The 22,422-nt window shown below is 45.4% G+C and overlaps 1 protein-coding gene across 1 annotated transcript in view; it reads right to left on the bottom strand.

Annotated features, from left to right (window-relative positions):
* MRPS27 (mitochondrial ribosomal protein S27) overlaps nucleotides 1-22,422 on the bottom strand; it is an 874,008-nt gene that overhangs the window by 581,805 nt on the left and 269,781 nt on the right. The window contains exon 4 of the mRNA XM_069627511.1: nucleotides 8,884-8,942. Coding sequence (XP_069483612.1) covers nucleotides 8,884-8,942 — 59 coding nt within the window. The remainder of the gene's footprint in view (nucleotides 1-8,883; nucleotides 8,943-22,422) is intronic.

Genomic DNA, 22,422 nt, shown 5'->3' with positions numbered 1-22,422 from the left:
TCTCTCTTGATACCATAAATTAACAAGGGGGGTCCTGGGAGTCCCTCTGCCAGACATTAGTGCTTGTTACAAGAGCCTTATTTTTTTTAAATTTTTATTTATTGTTGTTTTGATCAGTAAAACCTGACCTTTCAACAAGGGAAAATAATCATGACATTACAACCTTTTAAAATGTAAAATTATACATCCGTTTTTCCAATCATTGATACAGAGTTAAAAAAAAATAGAGGAGTAATTATACAATTGTTAAGCTCACTATTAACATGTCACATATTAATTATTGCTCAATCAGAACAAGGCTCATTCTCCAGCATAAGATACATGTAATCATCACAACTAAGCTGTTTCAATAGCATCTATTTCTGGTAACTTGATTTCTAAAGCATTTAGAAAATTTACAAGTGCGTACCTCAGTTGTTTTGAGTGGCCTTGAAATAACATTGACCATAATTCATCATGCATCACTATGGGCTTGTTAATCAAATGCTTAAAATACATTATTCTAGATGGTAAAAGGGTGACGCATTCAATCACTAGATGTTTCATTGTTTCTACCCCTTGGTGACAAAATCGACAAGTTTGTACTAATATCTTCTTCCATCTAAACAAAATTTCTCTGGTGGGCCAGATATTCAATCTAAAACGCAAAATGTCAGTGCGATGTTTAGGGTGTGGTGATTGGTTTAGATATTTTTCTATATGTCCCTGTTTTTTTAAGGCAAAAGGGTTTGACCCAAATTTAATTATTTTCAAGCACGCTTCACGAGTTTTGATCCAATCTGATTCCCATAATTTATTTTTCGCTTTGTTGGGGTTTTCAATGAGTAAGGCTTCCGAGATGTCAGCGCCTGTCAATATTTTTGAGACATTAGCCCGCCATTTCTTTGGAAAGTGCTCCTCTGCTGCTAATAGGTAGTTGGATATAATATTGAGTAACCCATTAGTGCTCTCTTTCAGGATGCACTTTCTAAACAAAAGACATAATTTCCATTTAAATGCAGCGTAGAGTGATATAAGACCTAATTCATATCTAATGATTGAAATAGACTCAGAATTAGGGAGCATAAGCGCTCTTTTTCAGAACTTGCTTTCGAAGTTAGCCCAGTATTTATATGTTAAACATATCTCCACTTCAGATCCATATAAGATGGTGGGCACACATTTTTGCTTATAATATATAACCAATGGTTTAATAGTGAATTTGCAATATTTTGCCCGAATTAGTTGGAGTTGAGATAATGCGTTCTGAAGCTTCGATTGTAAAAGATGATCTTGTGTTTTATCCGAAAATCTACTAAAGACACAAATTCCCAAGTAGATATAGGAATTTACAAGCTGCAGATTAGTGCCCTGTAGTTGCCAACGACACTGGCTCCGACCCTTATTGCTGCCGAATTGCATTACCTGAGTTTTATTGGTGTTGATAATGATGCAATTTCGTTCCGCATATATATCCAAGGCATTTAACATATTACATAGGCCGGAGGGTGTCTTGGATACTAACACCATGTCGTCGGCGTACAAGAGCCAAGGAATAGCTACACCTTGTAGTTTAGGAGAATCAACAATCAAACCTTCAATACATAAACCAAAATCGAATAGAAAAAAATTAAACAAGGCTGACGCCAATAAACATCCTTGTTTCAATCCCCTTGTAGTTGTATGGGCTCAGACAACAGGCCCTCGTTATTCAGGCGAATTGAAATGGATGTATTTGAATGTAACTGGATAATCCATTTAAGTATGTTCCATGGACACCCTGCATCCATTAGTTTCTTGAATAATAGTTCCCTCAGGACTAAATCGAAAGCTGCCTTGAAATCAACAAAGGCCATGTAAATTGCTTGGTTACATTGCATATTCAAATGGATAATGGCTTTCAGAGTTATCAAATTAACAGCAGTACCCAGTCCACGGACAAAACCTGTTTGAAAGGAATCTCGCAGGCACAGTTGATCTAACCAGCGGTTAAATTCACCCAGGATCAATCGGGCAAAGTTTTTTCCAGGGCAGTCCAGCAACGCAATAGGTCTATACGAGGCTGGATCCGTTCTGTCTCCTTTCTTAAAAATCGGAAGAGTAATTGATGTTTGCCAATTCGGCGGCACCAGGCTAGTAAGCATAATGTGATTAAACATGTCAAACATAATATCTGCCCATAGATGTTCATACTGTTTGATCGTGACATTGTGTAATCCATCCGGTCCAGCTGCTCTAGACTCACTCAAATTGGATATAAGAAACAATATATCCTCGCGATCAAAGTTGACAATATGATTAGCCACACTGCCGTCCCATGTTAGACCAAGATCAGTAAAGGGTGAAGTATATATAATGCCATAAAAATCCTTCCAAGATTCATGCGAAATGGAGTTAACCTGTAGTGAATGTTGAATTTTCAACCCAGTAGTATTTAATAATGCCCATATACCTGCTGCTGACTTAAGGATGATTTGTTTTAACATGGCCTCCCCATCATATTGATATTGGGTCGCACGCCGATTTCTAATCCAGATTTTATACGCCCTTTTTAATTGTTTAATCTGATCTTGGTTAGCTCCTGGGACGTCAGCGTGCCTATTTAACAGATCTTTGATATGCCTTCTTAGTTCACATTTCTTGCGTTTTACTTCTAGATCAAAGGCATGTTGATGTAACTGAGTAGAACCTTTATAACGGGACCTCTGAGTTGCAAAACGCTGGATGGCATGTACGTAACAACCGCTAAGACAGTCAGCGTCGTCAGCGTATTGTGCCAACAAGGTATCTCTAAGCTGATGCAATTTCCACTTGGACCAATGTACACGATTACCAACATTATTGAGTCGTAAATTTGCCACATTCATATTTAAAGGAAGTGGTTTTGTTTTAGGCCATTCATATGTTAGTTGTAACCAACTATGATCACTCAAGTGGGTCTGCTTAATAGAAAATTTAGATATATTGTTCGGAAATTTGGCATTAACAAAGATATAATCCAACGTTGCAAAGCAGTGGAGATTGTGCCACGTAGGTTTAGGGGGAACATCTCCAAATATTGATCCATTGACCATTAAAAAATTACGGTCAGCCATTAAAGTTAGCCAACGACATTCATCAGATAAGGGGCACCATTGTTTTGGAGCAAAAAGATGCAAGTTTAAATCCCCCATTATGAGTGTGTTGGAAATGGTCACATCCAATGAAAGTTGGTCAAGGATCCTTCTGATAGTATCGAAGAATTAATTTGAAGAAATATGTTTTTCCCCCAATAGATATTTACCAAGGCACAAAATCTGTCGGCAATGCAAATTTTTACATATTGAAAACATGGTGGAAAAGTCTTATGCCAAATAATTTCTATATTCTTATCCTTGCGGAAGGCCATAAAGAGCCCTGCCATCAGACGACCTTTAACTGCCTCCACCGCTGGAACCATCAAGATGTTGTATGTGTCCCAGGTTGGAACATTACGAAGCCATGTTTCTTGAAAACTAGGATATCAAATTGTGAGAGGTCCTTGTTTTCATTATTAAGAAAATGTTTATGCCCTCTTGTGTTCCAGGAAAGTAGACTGAGTCGAACTTCTGAACTAGTTATGAGCCCACATGATCCCTACTGCGGGACCAAGCATTATGCATAGGCCCCATTTCTGATGTCTTAGAGGCCATCTTTTCACCATGCGATTTTTAGAATGATCATCATTTAATTGTGTCTGATCCTCATGAGATACATCTTGTGTCACTATAAAGCCCAAGTTGTAAAAGGCAGTACGAGCCAGCCATAATGTGTTTAGTACCACTCTTGACTGCACAAATAAACGTGCTTCTGTGAGGTCGCTATCATTAGTAAACTCGACCAAACTAATGTCAGCTGATGTAATGTCTTCAAGAGCGGCAATATCGGCACAAATATTCAATATGCTGGCTCGATTGAGATCATATGTAGGAAAGGGGTGGCCACGACATCTTATCAGAAGACGGTAATGATTTTTAAATTGAGCATTACCAATGTGCCTAGATGATCTAGATATGGGCTCGCTCTGTTGTCTCGTACTGGAGGCTATAGAACCCCTAGATCCTACCTCCATGGGTTTGCGCACGGGTATGTTCTGTGCTTTCATCGGTCCCTTTATTAAAGGATCAATGTTAGGTAGACCCTTTTGAGAATTCCGAGTGTTAAGATCAGATGTATTTGGTCAACCTTGTTTTAATAACTTACTAGATTCATTTTCACTAGCATACCTTTCAAAGGATGCACGAATCTCCTCTCGTAGATCCTGTAGAAGGTCAACAGAGTGCTGTATCTGAATTTATCCCCTCCCCTCTTGTAAATCAGTGGAATTAGTTTGTTCAATCTTGCTCTTGTTAGCTGAAGCACTGTAACGCTGTACAAGAGCCTCACTGGCTTTAATCTGCTTGTCAAAGGAGGCTCTTAATTCTGCTTGTACTACTTGAATAATGTCAATAGGTGTTCTTGACAAGTTTACAGCCACTGTGGAGTCAAGTATACAAGCAGTACCTGTGTCTATGGCCTGCATCCCTTGTTTGGTGGCTAGTGGGTGGAGACCTTCAGTGGAAACAGATTGAGTCAAGGACTCCACTCTTGGAGACCGAATACTATGATGTATTTGATTAGTAGTTGAAGAATCTACTACTTCCAACAAATCATCTAATGGTTGATACTTTAAAGTTTCCTGTCTAGGGGACTGAATTTCAGTATCATCATATAATTTTCGCTTTTTTTCTGGCCAATACTGCCAATTTAATGACATTCTTCGCTTTTATCTTTGTGTTTGTGGTGCAAGATGATTGAGACGTTTTAGTTGCTGGTTCACCTAAGGTGCAACCCAAAGTTGCTACAGACGGATTTTTAGAGTTACCAAACAATGGGGCAAATGATACACCCAAAACTTTTGGGGTTATCCCATTTTTCATTACAGAGGCTGGAAGCGAAGAGGGTTCTTGTACAATGGGCAATGTGATTTGACCTTCCAATATGGACTCAGACGAAATGCCCGTGGGAAAATGAGATCTAACATCAAGAGTGGTATTGGAGAATGATTGTTTAGATGTCAAGTTTGATGACAACACAACAGATTCTTGCATGGATTTGTCTGTATAGATTGACTAATCATTTTATGAATACTAGGCCTGGATAACAAAGTGCGTGCCTTTTGATCTTCCTTCAAGAGCATGTGTAACATATGCAGTTCACTATTTTGCGAACGCATCTTTTCATCAAGGGTTTCATACAATTTAGCCAAGGATAAGAGAGCGGTATTCATGGCACTCAATGTATTATTTAGTGCCGGAGCCTCGGGAAAGGAGAATATATTTTCTTTGTATGGCATCTGGCTATCGCGAATAAAGTAAGGATGACTATGGTCGGGTTCTGAAAATCTGGTGCGCCTATGTGTAGGAGCTACAAAGGAAGTATTGGATATTGGAGATGGCGATTTATCAAATAACACCAGTGATTTATATAAGTCAGGATTTTTAGACTCTGTTGGTGGAAGAGAGTTTGACCTAAGGGCCGGATCATTACACCCGCTTGTTTGAGCCTGTAAGTTTTCAGTTAGTTGAATCAAATCGCCCGTATTTGAACAAATATAAAGAACATCATGGGACTTGAGTTCATGAGGGCTAGACGCCAGGATGGAGGCCAATGTATCATCGCCAAACTCCCCCACCGTTGTTAATTTGGCGGACTCAGTACGTAATATGCGCTGTGCTTCAACAGAGCACAGAGGCACCAGGGGGGGAACATTTAGAGATTGAACATTCGCAATAACCGCAACGGGCATAGATGGTTGTGTAGTACCTATTTCGCCTGTTGAATAAGCCATAGAGATTGTGGCGTCGGCCACCTCTAATCCTAAATGGGGTAGCTGACCAATTGCAGAACCAGCAATATGGTCCGGCACATCCTGTTCAGAGCAAATTGGGCTTATGACCAAGTTGCTCTCAGGATCTTTTAAAGCCACATCTGCAGGTGAATGAACTTCAGCCACGGCTGTAGGGACAACTGTCGCCTCAACCATGGTAGCGCAATTAACATGAGGATCCGGGACCAGAACAGTCTCCGGGATAGTGGGAGTTGGCGGCTGAATGTTACGCTGAATGCGTAACATTTGCTTTCCTGAACCAATAACTCCCGATGTATAGAATGATCGAATGTCCACATTAAGTGAGGTCGCTCGGAGCCTCTCTTTTTGTTCTTTGGACCGTGTACTTAAGAGGACCTTGTCTGTTCGAGAGGGCAATGGATTGTAAATATTAACAAATAATTCAGGCATGCCAGATGTCAATGAATTAATCTAGCGTGCCATAAAAGTAATAATGAAAACTAAAGAGAAAATAAAAAATAATAAAAATTTAAGAAAAAAACCCACAACAAACAAAAAAAAGAAAAGAAAACTTACAAGACCACCCGCACCCGCTTTCCCGCTAGACAGCGAGACAGCAATACACTTTAGCAATTCACTTTGCTATTCGCGCGCGCATTCGCGCGGTTTTTAAACAAAACTCGTGGGATAGGTGGGATCGGGGAGCTACACAGGAAACTAAAAAAAACACAAAAGGAAAGATGTCACTATCAGTCCACAAATCAGGGCCTCAGAATGTAGCCCAAAGTCCAAAGTCCAGAGCTGCTCCTACCCAATGAGAGCAATCCGATGGATCCAGCAGGGCGGGGTCAGCACAATGCAGCGGGACAGAGGATTCGTCCGGCGGAAACTTCTGGCAACCCGGCAAGCCCCAGCGAGACAGCAATACACTTTAGCAATTCACTTTGCTATTCGCGCCTTACCCATATTCTGTAGCTCACCAACTTTCGCAGAGGAGAAATATCCAAACACATATCAGTCTTAGTCCTGCCCTGGGACAGTCCAGCACCGAAATGCTAGGCAATTCTCCTCTAAACAAGAGTACAAACAGCAACCCCAGACACGCGTTTCGGTCTGGTTGGACCTCATCAGTAGCGTGGAGCTGTGCCTCTCTAAGAATAGTGAGCAAGGGGTCCACGTCTGGATTCCCCTAGAAACTTAGGGTGAGACCCAAAGTTACTTGAATTATGCAAATTAACAAGGGGGTGGGGGGATCCTGGAAGTCCATCTGCCATTTTCATATCCAAACCCTCGGGCTGTCTGAATCAGTTTATATGATTCAATGTTACTAACAGTTTACTGTTAGTGTGAGTGTTGTGAAAATTTAAGTGAGAACCAGGACCATTGTGCAATATGTACGTTTCCAGCATACAAACCTTTTATCACAGACATATTTGACAAAAATAAATATCTGTGGTCCTGCTTATGTCACCAAACTATTTTTTCAGTTTATGCAAAGCAGTCTGAAACCCTCAATATTTTTATTTGTCGGCCTCACCTTTCTATTAAGGGTATTTTAAAAGAGTACAATAGGAGTACCAGATTGCCCACTTTGTAAAAAATAACCTAGATTATCCTGAATTCTGATCATGTGCTTTGCTCAGTAACAGAAGTGAAACATTCTTAATATGTATTGGGAGTGATAATTATAAATTAACACTAATATTTAAAAAAAGTCAGTTTACAAAATTAGTCCAATTAAGAGTGAACGAAAGCGAGCACAGAGGGCAAGAATGTGCTAGATGGGGGTATGATAAACTGGGTAGAGCTACTAATAACAACAAGATTAAGTTCCCCAAGAGTGCATATGGTATCTAAGGCATTTGGTTTCTAAGAAAATGACAAATTTATCTACAGGCAAGAACACTCCGATCAAGCAACAACATCCACCTGGAACCAAAACCATAAACAAGAAAAAGAATTTGGTGGATCCTCTTTCTCCCACACGGCAGCAATAAATTGGAACACCCTCCCGAAGAAACTCGCAATACGAAGGATCACCAAAAAGTCAGAAAACGACTTAAAACTTGTATCTTCACCTCAGAACCATACAGAAATGACAAAATAACTAACACATCACCAGAAAAAGAACAAGCCCAACAAACGCACATGCAAGGAAGAAACCAGGGAGGGAGCCCAGAACATACACACCCAAGCCAAGTCCCTATGTTCGGCATCCCCTAAGAGACAGGCACCCCAGCTGCAGGCGAGGGAGCTCAATCAACAACTGGCAACCCAGGAGGCCAAGAGTGCCTGGTTTCCGGAAGGAGGGGACGCCGCCCTAGCAGCTCAGGAAGACAATGGCAGGCACCGCCGATCGACGACCAAGAGCAAACCCCACAACCACTCCATTCACAACCCATGAATAGGGGACAGAACACCCCAGCACACAGCACAGGCAGATGTCCGAAGCAAGAAGGTACAAAAAATCCTCACTAACCCAACCGCTAAAACCTCAACCCTCTGCATACATCTCTCAGATGATAAACACACACAACCACTTCTCTTAACAGCAATCTGCATGCACTTCACTATACTGCAACACCACAACAAACCGCACATAGTTCCGCACAACAGCACATGGGAGTCGACCAATCTGAAAATTGCACCCATGCTCAGCGAACAGTGTTAACCCAACTGAAGCTGTCAACAGGACATCACAACTCTTGCTATACCATCTCTCGCTATACCCTACTAACCCATCCTATGCTCTTACCTTTTGAATCCGCCAGGGGACCACTCCAGTGGTGACAGTGCGCGGTATAAATGTCCTTTAACATTAACATTTGTTGACAACGTCAGTGCTAAATTGATTATTGGGCAGCAATGTTATCACTTTAAACATATTTCTCGGTGTCCATATGTGGCATGCATTTCATAGATTGCAAAGAACTGTTACATCCCAACTGATGATTATATAAATTGATAAGCTGTTGAACACACTGCCTGTGGTGGGACCAACAGAAGTACACGACGTGTGTGCTGATAACTGATAGAAAGAAGGAAAGAAGTCTTACTTGTACAGATAGTATTCTGCTTGGTCTATCTCTTCTCGACATGATATGCTGTCAACAAACTAAGGAAAAAAAGATGAACAAAAGACAAACTTTCGTTTTAACAAAAGCACAATGAAAATGAACAATTATCCCGCATACAGTACTGGACATGTTTTACATTAAACCCAAACCTAGATCATTTGCTAGATGAAGCACCAAATGAGGAGCAATCTCTTTACACAAATTGCAAGTACACTGCTGCTTCTAGGCCAAGATCAATTCCATACTCTTATTGTCTAATGAAATGGTCATTTATACTGTGCAAGTTACTGAAGTGTTTACTCTTCACAAATTTTTAAGTCTACAACACATAAATCCTCTCACACCTTATGGCCCGCCATGCACATTCTCGATTGCTAACACCATAGACCCTAGCAAGTCAACAGCGCTGTCTTTACTCCTACCTAGGCTTGGACAAACTTATTTGATAGAACCTCAAATCACCCAAATTTAAGGCAAATCTATCCGGTCAAATGGCAAAGGAATATTTTAAAAATGTTTGTCCAAAGTTCGACTACATGGTGTAAAGGAGGGAGGGGTGTGATTGGAGATCCTTTAAAGTCCTCGGCAGCTTTCAGCGAGACGGGAAGGCATAACTCGAGGTAGGCTTAGAAAATTTAGGGAAGTGAGAATAAATTGGAGTGGAGTTTAGAGTAGTTAAGTAGGAAGATGGGTCGGTATTCGTAGTGAGGGACTGATGATTCAGAGTTTGATTTGGGGTTGGTTTTGATAGTGCAGTGCTGCGCATTCGGGAACTTTAAGTGGGCTCCCACACACGTATGATTTGGTGTGAATTTAGGGAGAGGGAATCTGTGCATGGGTGTAACGCTTATGTGACTGTGTATGAGAGCCATACTCGCCTGATTTCGATGGGAGGGAACAGGAGAGATTCAGAGATGCACGTGAAACAGCAGTTAGTGTTTGTCTCTTGAAAGAACGAGCGAGACATGTGCCACTGGGCGACACCTGGGAAGAAAAGAAGGAGGAGCTGGGAATCCCTTGGAGGAGCTTGGGAGAGAGTCATGCTGATTTTGTTGAGAGGAGCAGCAGAGATTCAGTGAGGCAGATGACACCAGTAAGTGAGTGAACAGCATATTTGGGGCAACAGGTCAGCGCCGAAATGAGTCAGCAGCGGGCAACGTGACGGTTGTGATCTTTTCACTTCTGGAGCAACACTTGCTGTGTGCAATAGGGAAGCCAGAATTCCACTTGGTCAATTGAAGGTATCATCCAACTCACATTCCAGACCCCGTCACAAGTTGCTCTCAAGTACATGCACCAGTAGAAGTAAATGCAAAGTTATGGCTCCATAGCAAACAACTGAGATCTACAGAAGAGGTTGCACTGTCCGTTCCATCCATTTATCGCAGGAGCAAAAGGTGCAGTGTGCAGATCGCATAATGATCTATCAGCATCCAGATGAAAATGCGAGTTGCTGCAAGAAAGCAGTGAGACTAAAGAGGATGAGGTCTGAGAATGACACCACAGATACGTAGCCCACAACAAATGTCAAAGGTTTGGCAGTAGTTCACACAGAATAAACACCAACCAAATCTGTCCACTTGCACACTTTGCTGGAAAATAGGTTGCTGAGGGAAGGCCGGGACCAACTTATGTACCACATCTATGTGGTGGCACCATGCGCACATATGTTAGTGCTTGGGAGTGGGACACCATGCTATAACCCCTACAGAGGCGATGCGTAGCAGTGATCCCGCATTGCGCTTGGGCAGTGTTGTGGGAGCTTTTAAGCATGGGCAAATACATCACAAGTCACATACAGCATCTGCCTGATGCTAATCTATCTATAATGATGCTATTCGACACCAGGCAACGTTGTGCATGCAAAGGCTTCAGGGCAGAAGCCATAGGGAAGCTGACATTACGTGAAGAAGAAAGAGGCACAGTGGCTAAAGCCTCATCATTTTCATTTGGGATTTGTTGCAGTAGCCAATGGGTCAAATGTCCTTGCTGTTTTATGAGTTAGCAAGACAGTGCACATTCCCTAGTTTGCAAATATCTAACTCATGGGCACAGGCTTTAGCAGCAATTGTGAACCTGTGAAATAAGTGATTCCTGTGGACAAAAATATCAGTTCACATTTCAGCCCGCTTACCATGTTAAAAGTGGACTCCGCCAACTGTGGTTTGTGGTTGACATTTTTATTACTGATGTATGGTTTAAGGTTGAGTTGGACGAATGTCTAAACGAAGTAGGGAATGATCCAGAAATAATTAAAGGAAATAATCTGTAGAAAATTGCCAAGGGTGGGACAAAACAAAGTGTGATTCTCTAAGTGCTACCAAACACCTCTGAATGGTAACCTCTTGCAACAGATGCTTAACCTAAGCCGACAGGGATTCCCTAACTCTATTAATCAAGGTCCAAAAGGAGTGGCCCATAGCTCTAAATGTATTTCCAGTAGGTATTTTACCTCCTGGCTAATCCTAGACTACACAAATAATGTTCTCCAAATTTGACCAACAAAATGTTTACAAACCTAGGTTTTCAATGTGCAACCGTTTTCTATAAACCAACACCAGATGCTTCCCTGGAAATTCCTAGGTAGCACTCACGATTCAGATCTCTCTATGGTCTCCTCTTCTTTTTGACATGGGCCCTCACTACAAGTCTGCCGGTACCCACCGGTGCTACTGGCGTATTATCAGCAGACTGGCATTACCATTTATGCCACCCATTATCCCGGGGTAATACAAGGATATTATGGGCGGCGGCGGCACAGTAAGTTCACATTCCCGTGGAGTCCGATATGACTCCATCGGAATGAAAATACTGAAACAGTGGCACCGTTAGTAACGGTGCCGGTGATTCAGTATAACATCTGCTAGTAGGGTCTTCAACTACCGGCAGATCAGACCTGCCGGTCGTTCACTGCCCCTACCGGCAGACCTGTAGTTTCCTGGTCCGGAAAAGGTGCTGGTAACTGTTGTTACCAACACTTTTTTCAAGACCGGAAAACTTTTAATGAGGGTCATATTCTTGTCTCGGACATACCCACAGCCTCTGGTTTACAGCCTAAACATTTATTAGGCCTCTCCTCTGTCTCCTCTTCACAAATGTAATTTGTTTAGGACTCTACACAGCCTCTTGCACTCCGCGCACAACTTTTATTTCTTGTAGACCTCTGGTTTTCAGCATTCAATTCTTTAATGCCTCTCCACTGCCTCTTGAGTCTCAGTACAAACAATTATGTTTGTTGCCTCTTGGTTCTCCATGTGATTCTCTAGGTCTGTAGAGACTGGAGGGGGGTGCCTGAACTCCTGCCCTCTATATGGCAGAATAGAAGCACAGAGCACCCCAGCCAAGGTTCTCTATTTGGTAGCTATGGATGAGCAACCAAGGCTTAAGCTCTCAGGAGGTTATGCAGACTGGTTCCAAAGTACAGTGTAGTCCCCAAGTCCCACACAAAGGAATTTCCGCACACTTCTGTGCTAACACAGTTCTTTATATAACAATAAGGTTAATGATATTTAAATCAACTAATAGCACACTTTGTACTCTGGCAAGTCTAATATGGCAAATATATACAAGGTGTATGTGGTACCACACTTAGCTATTGATTCCTTTAAAATGCATCAACTGCTGAAAGTTATAATGAGATACAAATCATACAGCAATGGGTATCAGCATAGATCGAAGGAAGACACGTTAAGTTGAACAATGGCAGAAGGTTTTCCACCTCTACCAAGGTACAATTCTGAGACAGGATGCCCCCCGTTATCTGGCGATCCAGAAATAAAGAGTATTAACAAGCCCCGTCCATTAATGTTAAAATAGTCTTGTTTCCTGGTCAAAATGTTCAACTATCCCAATGTACCCGACTTAGAAGAGCATCTTCGACAGAAACCTCGTGAGTGGACTCCCTTTAAAGCAGTAGCCACGGGGCGTCGAGATTCCTCTGAAGAAATGTGAACCCTGTAGTCTAGACAGCAGCTTTGGACCTCCATGGTGCTTGTCGACAATCGATCATGGACATCCTGCGAAGGCTAGGCATGTGGTGCACCTCGATGTAAAGGGTTTGGTGCTGCAAAGAGGACTCAGTGAAGAACGTAGGCCCGGCAGCAGGTGTCGATCAGGACTCGGCCACGGCTGGATTTCGGATCTTCACTCGTTGGCGTCTTTGTGGACTTCAGGTGGCAGGAAACACACCGGCGGACTTCCCTCAGTCGTTGACAACTGTTAAGACGGATTTCTGAACTCTGTCCTGGTGGCGCAGAAGTTCAGAAGGCCAACCTAATTACTTGGAACAGGGTAACCTCTGGACGAGCCAGACCAATCAAGGTAGCGATCGCGGCGGTCAAGGCTAGGCTTCAAGAGGGGTGAGGGTGACTGAAAGCCCACAATGAGCACACAAAGCAAGATCACTTACAAACTACTCCAAACAGTTGTTATATTAAAAATATATACATTTATTTCAAGGCCTTTAAAACAATGACTGTAGCGAGAAAATCACAATATAACGATAGTAAACCAACACATACCATATCAACACAATATATATACAAATACAACAAGTCTCAAGCGTTATATGCACGAAATGTGTAGTCCACCTAAAAGGGAGGGAAATCAGGCAGTTCAGTTTAGTGCACAAAAGAAGAAGAACAAGTTCCGCGACTCAAGCGCAGCCTCCACAGTGGGCAGAAGCAGAGCGCGAGTACGGCAAAGGGTGCTGTTTGACACAGCTGGGAAAAGCAATGGGCTCCTGCAGGAGGGCGACCAGATCCTAGCTATGCTACTCACCGGTCCCCGATGCAAGCAGACCCAGGCTTCTCCGCGTCAGTTTCAGCAGCTGGCAGGTTCAGAAGAGCAGGGAACGCCTCGTCGTCGTGTTGAGTAAAAAGACGTCCCAATCGAAGAAACCCGCACAGTTTGTTACCACAGCAGGGTAACGGAGCGGCCGTGTGTATCTGAGCCAAATGTACACTACTCACTTCAGACTTGGGAACGCCAAGTGTATGAAGCGTGTGAGAGTGACAAGGACTCGAAATACTACACAACCTGGCGGCGGTTACAGAGCAAGACTCCCGTGTAAGCTGGTCAGTCTACTGGATGGCCCAGAGACGCCTCCGAAGGCTTACTGGCAGGAGATGGTGAAGATGCCGAGAATAGCTGTTCCCGCTATTCCAAGGATCGAAGTACCAGTACAGGCCTTCTGGTTCGATCAAAGGTGAAAAGGGTTTCACAAGGCGACAGCAGTACAGAGGAGAAGTCCTTCAGCGGGTCACCAGCGATTCCTCGGTCCAGCCTCGTGGTTGCAGGATACTTGGCTCCTGTATTCCTTCGTTCGTGAGAACTCAGGAGATCGACATGGTAGTGGTGTTTCCAGCCCCCTCTTATCCACGGTTCCCTTCGCGCCAAAACGGAGGGGACCCAATGGGAGATCCGCTCATCAACACTCACACCATTCGTGGACCAATCACGGACCACGGTGGTCCCAGGCATTCACACCACCCTAGACTCTCTGGCACCCAGGATGTGTGTTGGGACCAGACATCCCAGCCCACATCCTGGAGGCACACACAAGACATGTAGAAGCCCGCGAAAGCATCCGTGTTTCGCGGGAAAGTACATGCCCAAATAAGGAAGGCCCCGGGTCGGCTCGACCTGGGGAAGGTGAAGGGAGCAAGACGCTCAGCGGACAGGACAAAGGAGCCTCGTGGTCTGGCCATTTTGGGAGCCAGGCCACCATTTTGGGTTAAGCGCGAGAAACGCGCTTAGAACGCCAAAAGGAGCTCAAAACACAAGAAACGATCGCTGCCACCATTCCTGTCCCTGAATCACTTGCACCGATCAGATACAATCCTAAACGAGTATCTAGGGCCTGTAGAAGGCTAGAGACCCAAGAGAGCTGTAACTTAGCTTACAGTGCCCTCTTGTGTCATGTTGCACGAAAGCCGCAACATGATAAAAGAAACTACGGGAAACAGCGTTCCCTGGTACTGACTGTCTTAAGGGCATGTCAGTTTCCCCGTAAGAAAGGAGCGAAAGCCCAGAGGAGTGCGGCAGAAGGCTGCACTTCTCTGGCAAAGTCAAGAACAAGGTGAAAAACAACAGCAAAAAGTTTAGGGGTTGCCACATGGAAGGAAAATTACCTACAATTACGAAATCTTTCCTAACACTCGCCCCTCCCAGACTATGGACAGGGGGAACTAATCCACCCCTGGATGAGTCTCTTGTTCAGGTCGGTTAAACATTCTGGACAACCCATCAGCATTGCTATGTTGGACACCTGGCCTATGCTCAATAGTGAAGTCGAAGCCTTGTAGACTTATGGACCACCTAAGCAACTTTGGATTCTCCCCCTTCATGTTCAATAGCCACTTTAAGGGCTTATGGTCAGTTTGCACAGTGAAGTGGGTCCCATAGAGGTAGGTCCTCAGCTTCCTTAGGGCCCACACAACAGAGAAACATTCTTTCTCTACCGTGGACCATCTGAGCTCTCTGTCCTTAAGCTGGCGGCTAATAAAACCAATAGGGTGTTCCTTACCCTTCTCATCTACTTGTGATAGTACAGCTCCTATCCCAGTGTCAGAGGCGTCCGTCTGCACGATAAAAGGTCTTTGATAATCAGGGGCCCTGAGGACAGGGGCCTGGCACAAGGAGTCTTAAGCCATTGAAGGCCTTCTCACACTAGTCGGTCCAAGTTACCTTCTTGGGTTTCTTCAGAGTTGTGAGGGCAGTCAGAGGGGCAGCTATGGTGCCATAGTCTGCCACAAAATTGCGGTAATACCCCGTGAGTCCTAAGAAGGCTCTCACTTGGGTTTGCGTAGTGGGGGTAGGCCAGTCTTGTACTACTTGTACTTTACTGGGAAGAGGCTGTATCCTCCCTCCACCTACTTCATGTCCAAGGTAAACCACTGAGCCTTGTCCAAACTGGCATTTACTAGCCTTTATGGTCAGGTGTGCTTTCTGAAGAGCCTGGAGCACAATCCCGAGGTGTTTCACATGGTCTTCCCAGGTGGCACTGAAAACTGCTATATCGTCCAGATATGCAAGACAGAATTCGTCCAACCCATTCAACACATGATTCACAAGCCTCTGGAAAGTGGCAGGTGCATTCTTCAACCCGAACAGCATTACCCGGAATTGGTAAAGGCCGTCTGGAGTAGAAAATGCTGTCTTCTCCTTGGCATGCTCTGCTAAAGCTATTTGCCAATAGCCAGCAGTGAGGTCAAACGTGCTGAGGTACTTGGAGGCACCCAAAGTATCCACCAGCTCATCTGTTCGAGGCAAGGGGTGTGCATCTGTCTTGGTGACAGCATTCAGAGCCCTGTAATCCACGCAGAACCTCAATTCAGAAGTGCCTGCGGAACCAAAACCACAGGGCTGGACCAAGGACTACTAGAGGGTTCAATCACCCCAAGGTCTAACATCTTGTTGACCTCGGTCTTAATGTAAAACCGTACTTTGTCTGACATCCTGTATCCCCTACTTTTGGTAGGTACACTGTCTCCTGTGTCAATGTTATGTTTGCACCAAGGTGTCAAACCAGGCGACTGTGAAAACAGGGGGGAAAACTGCCTAAGCAAACTTTTCACCTCAGCCTGCTGATCAGAAGTCAGGTGAGGGACCACTCGGACACCCTCAAAGGAGCTATCTGAAGGACCGCTTTGGAACAGGTCGGGGAGAGGTTCAGACTCCTCTTCCTCAACATCTGAAGCCAGTAGCAGTGCTGCGATTTCGACTCTTGGGACGAAAGCCTTCAGCCTATTCACGTGAAACACTTTGGGAGCCTGTCCAGGCCTTCCAAGGTCCACTAAATAGTTAACCTCACCCAGGGGCTCCACCACTGTGTAAGGGCCTGACCATTTGTCCTGTAAAGCTCGAGGCCTTATGGGATTCATGATCAGGACTTGCTGACCAGGTGTAAAGTTGATGAGGGAAGCTTTCTGGTCGTACAAATGTTTCACCAGCGCTTGTCCTACCTTCAATTTATCACTAGCCAAGCCCATCAGAAGTACCATCCATTTTCTGAGCCCTAGCACATAATCAACTACGTTGGTAGTAACAGGGGGAGTGGGCATCTCCCATCCCTCTTTGACGATGGCTAAGGGTCCCCGTACGGGATGACCGAACAGAAGTTCGAAGGGGCTGAAGCCAACACCCTCCTGTGGTACCTCTCGGTAGGCAAACAGTAAGCATGGTAAAAGAAGATCCCATTTTCTTCTCTGAGGTTCCTCCAGAGCCCCAATCATGCTCTTTAACGTTCTGTTGAAACGTTCCACCAGACCATTGGTCTGGGGGTGGTATGCAGAAGAGAACTTGTAGGTGACCCCACATTCTTTCCACATAGCCTGCATATACTTCGACATAAAGTTGCTGCCACGATCCGAGACAACTTCTTTAGGGAAGCCAACCCTAGTAAATATGCCAAGTAAAGCTTTTGCAACTGACTTGGCAGTTACAGTTTTCAATGGGATGGCCTCAGGATATCTGGTTGCATGGTCGACCAGCACCAGGATAAACCTATTGCCCGAGGATGTTTGCGGGTCAAGGGGACCAACGATGTCGATCCCTACCCTTTCAAATGGTACCCCCACAACTGGGAGCAGTACCAACGGAGCTTGGATTGTCGCGCCAACCTTACCAGACAACTGGCAGGAGGCACAACTCCTGCAGTGACTTTCTATTTGCACCCCCATCTTGGGCCAGTAGAAGTGCATGGATAACCTTTGCTTGGTCCTCTTCATACCAAGGTGACCAGCAAGGGGAACTTCATGCGCCAACTGCAGGAGGAAGGGCCTAACAGCAAGGGGAACCACCAACCTCCTATGGTCTCCTTCTGTAGACTCTGTGGGCTCACTATACAGGAGTCCACCTTCCCAATAAATCCTATGCGTCCCAGGAGGTTCACCCTCAAACTGGGAGCAGGCCTGTCTCCTTAGGCCTTCCAGAGATGGGCACTCACGTTGGCCTTTACTGAATTCGTCCCTATCAGGACCTCCTTCAACTAACAAGTCTTTTAGTTCAGGATGATCGTTGGGGTCAAATACTTCAGGCATCGCCACCTCCTCGTCAGGCCCGGGCGATTGACCAACTTCCTCCACCGCAGTGGTAGGCGAGCTCGGGGGAATATTCTCTTTCCCTCGTCTTGACTTGTCGACTCCTTTCGCCTTGGGTTTCCCCTTCGGCTGGGGCAGCGTATTGGTCTTGGCCAATGCTGCCCGTGCTTGAGACCGTGTGTAGGGTCTTTCGGCAGTGTCTCCTACGAGCCCTAAAGCTCTGAGATCATTACCTAACAAGACCTTTCCCGGGACGTTTCTCTGAATGCTCACTGGAATCCTGACTGCTGTACCATTTAAAGTAAGATTTACAGGTATTACTGGGAACATACGGAGTGGGCCGTCAGCCAACTTAGTGGGCATCAGAGTAGCTCTGGCAACTTCCTCTGAGTCTACCAAGGTAGAATCCACTACAGTGCGACTGCACCCACTATCCCTAAGAGCTGGAGTATCTACTCCATTGATCAGCACACTGTCTTTAAAGTAGTGCTTGGTATTATCCGGAATCCTAGCATAAGCCACTGCGACTTTAGGCTCCCAGGAACCCAGGGAAACTAAAATTACCTCAGCCTCTATCCCGCTGGGAAATGAGTCTGAGGAGAAGGATGCTCCTGTAATCTCTTCTTCCTCGTAGGAGGAGAAGGCCAGATTAGCGGAGTGGACCCCCAAAGGTCTAACCTTACACCGGGGATCCCCCTTCACGTGGTCAGTTGCTCCACAAGCAAAACAAGATCCATTGGGTCTGTTTACATAGGGAGGCTTATTGTAACCAGAGTTCTGTTTCGGAGGCTGGCCTCCACTACCATGTGAGTTCTCTTGTGTCTTACCCTTATTTTTCTTTTTGTGGCCCTTATGAGAAGAAGATTTATCAGATTCTCCACCCTCCATGTCTTTGGACTTTTTCCCTTCCTCCTGCTTACCAGGATGAGTTTTGTCCTTATGGGACACTCGATGTGACACCCATAAGTCTGCTGCAATGGCCAGCTTCTTAGGATCTATCTCCTTCGAATCGGCCAAATGCTGCTTAAGCTCCGGGGAAGAAGATGCAAAAATGTGTTCCAGCATGACAAGATTTATCATGCCTTCGAAGGTAGAAACCTTATAACCTTCGACCCAGCCAGTTAAGTTTTTCAAGGACTCAGTGACATAAGATACCCACGTACCACCTTCCTTTTTCTTATACTCTCTGAAACGTTTCAAATATTGGGCCGGAGTCTTCCCAAACTTTAAAATGAGAGTTTGCTTTAACATTGCGAAATCAGCTCGCTCAGCCTTCGACATTTCCATAATGGCACTACAGCCAGAATGGGGCAGTCTGCTGAGTAACCAGGCAATCTTATCAGCATTGTCAACTTGTTGAACTTCGCATGCATACTCAAACGCATTCAGCCAGTCCATAATGTCATTCCTTTCCTCATACACACTGAGCAGATCTTTCGGAAACCGTGGATAAGAGGAGGCCCCAGACCCATGTCCAGGACCCTTGGACCCATTTGCAACCTGAAGCTTGGCCAGTTCCAACTGGTGATCGCTGTCTTTTGGTTTTTCTGCCTGTTCGATTTTTAGTTTGGCTATGCTGAATTCAAGCTCCTGCTGCCTAAACCGCAGCTCTTGCTTCTTGAATTCAAGCATAGCCTCCCCATCAGCACTGGCAGAGGAAACATTAGACATCTCATCCTCCCTGTCCTCGTGGTCGCGATGGATCAGTGCAGCGGCAGAACCGTCGGTTCTACCAGTGAGAGCAGCCCCACCACCTTCCGCACTGTCCTCAGAAGTTATAGCGTCAAGCTGCGCTTCTTGCCACGCCACGATTCTTTGGATCATTTCCAATTTCGTGCCTTGAGAGGAAACACCTCTCTCCGCACACATCTTTTTCAATGTTTCTGATTTGGTAGCATTTAAAGTTAACAAGGTATTTGTTTCCATACTGTTAGATAGGACTATGGCCTTTTTAAAGTTATACTACAACAATTCACTACATGTCCTGGTTGGAATAACCTGAAATGCCCTAGTTCGTGCGCACCACTGGATACCTTCAGTCGTATCCCACCGCTGTCCACCAATTTGTTAAGACGGATTTCTGAACTCTGTCCTGGTGGCGCAGAAGTTCAGAAGGCCAACCTAATTACTTGGAACAGGGTAACCTCTGGACGAGCCAGACCAATCAAGGTAGCGATCGCGGCGGTCAAGGCTAGGTCTCAATAGGGGTGAGGGTGACAAAGCCCGCAATGAGCACACAAAGCAAGATCAATTACAAACTACTCCAAACAGTTGTTATATTAAAAATATATACACATTTATTTCAAGGCCTTTAAAACAATGACCGTAGCGAGAAAATCACAATATGACGATAGTAAACCAACACATACCATATCAACACAATATATATACAAATACAACAAGTCTCAAGCGTTATATGCACGAAATGTGTATTCCACCTAAAAGGGAGGGAAAACAGGCAGTGCGCAATAATGCTTAGACCCAGTTCGCCTTCAGAGGCACCTAACTAGATGGAAGTCCGAGCCCTGCGAAGAGTGGAGCCTTGTGCTCAAAAGTACCTGCACGCGCTGGTGCCAACGGGCAAAAAGGAGAAGCTCTTCGAGGGAAATCAGGCAGTTCAGTTTAGTGCACAAAAGAAGAAGAACAAGTTCTGCGACTCAAGCGCAGCCTCCACAGTGGGCAGAAGCAGAGCGCGAGTACGGCAAAGGGTGCTGTTTGACACAGCGGGGAAAAGCAATGGGCTCCTGCAGGAGGGCGACCAGATCCTAGCTATGCTACTCACCGGTCCCCGATGCAAGCAGACCCAGGCTTCTCCTCGTCAGTTTCAGCAGCGGGCAGGTTCAGAAGAGCAGGGAACGCCTCGTCGTCGTGTTGAGTAAAAAGACGTCCCAATCGAAGAAACTCGCACAGTTTGTTACCACAGCAGGGTAACGGAACGGCCGTGTGTATCTGAGCCAAATGTACACTACTCACTTCAGACCTGGGAACGCCAAGTGTACGAAGCGTGTGAGAGTGACAAGGACTCGAAATACTACACAACCTGGCGGCGGTTACAGAGCAAGACTCCCGTGTAAGCTGGTCAGTCTACTGGATGGCCCAGAGACGCTTCCGAAGGCTTACTGGCAGGAGATGGTGAAGATGCCGAGAATAGCTGTTCCCGCTATTCCAAGGGTCGAAGTACCAGTACAGGCCTTCTGGTTCGATCAAAGGTGAAAAGGGTTTCACAAGGCGACAGCAGTGCAGAGGAGAAGTCCTTCCGCGGGTCACCAGCGATTCCTCGGTCCAGCCTCGTGGTTGCAGGATACTTGGCTCCTGTATTCCTTCGTTCGTGAGAACTCAGGAGATCAACATGGTAGTGGTGTTTCCAGCCCCCTCTTATCCACGGTTCCCTTCGCGCCAAAACGGAGGGGACCCAATGGGAGATCCGCTCATCAACACTCACACCATTCGTGGACCAATCACGGACCACGGTGGTCCCAGGCATTCACACCACCCTAGACTCTCTGGCACCCAGGATTTGTATTGGGACCAGACATCCCAGCCCACATCCTGGAGGCACACACAAGACATGTAGAAGCCCGCGAAAGCATCCGTGTTTCGCGGGAAAGTACATGCCCAAATAAGGAAGGCCCTGGGTCGGCTCGACCTGGGGAAGGTGAAGGGAGCAAGACGCTCAGCGGACAGGACAAAGGAGCCTCGTGGTCTGGCCATTTTGGGAGCCAGGCCACCATTTTGGGTTAAGCGTGAGAAATGCGCTTAGAACGCCAAAAGGAGCTCAAAACACAAGAAACGATCGCTGCCACCATTCCTGTCCCTGAATCACTTGCACCGATCAGATACAATCCTAAACGAGTATCTAGGGCCTGTAGAAGGCTAGAGACCCAAGAGAGCTGTAACTTAGCTTACAGTGCCCTCTTGTGTCATGTTGCACGAAAGCCGCAACATGATAAAAGAAACTACGGGAAACAGCGTTCCCCGGTACTGACTGTCTTAAGGGCATGTCAGTTTCCCCGTAAGAAAGGAGCAAAAGCCCAGAGGAGTGCGGCAGAAGGCTGCACTTCTCTGGCAAAGTCAAGAACAAAAAGTCAACAGCAAAAAGTTTAGGGGTTGCCACATGGAAGGAAAATTACCTACAATTACGAAATCTTTCCTAACAACGACCTTGACTTTCTCCAGCGGGACAAAGCGGTCGACAGTGATGGCAAGGGAGCCCTTCGTTCAATATTCTTAGGTAAGGGGGAGCTTTGCGGCTCCGGTCGACGAGCATCTGTCCCCAATTCTGGGCAACACGACTCGACGGGCTTCCACCGGTCACAGAGATACTCTGAACCCCAGTCGACGTCGATGGACGACGATGGCCTCAATGTCCTGTTGCTTTACTTCAAGGTTTCTCAGCGCCCCCGTCTCTGGTTGACAGCCTTTCGGGACTGACTTCCAGCGTGCCTCGAAGATCAAGTTCTGCATGATGTTCCCTCAT

This window comes from Ambystoma mexicanum, chromosome 6p (assembly GCF_040938575.1).
Source record: "Ambystoma mexicanum isolate Mex_15411 chromosome 6p, UKY_AmexF1_1, whole genome shotgun sequence".
Taxonomy (NCBI): Eukaryota; Metazoa; Chordata; class Amphibia; order Caudata; family Ambystomatidae; genus Ambystoma; species Ambystoma mexicanum.
This window is presented reverse-complemented; position numbering and strand designations above follow the sequence as displayed.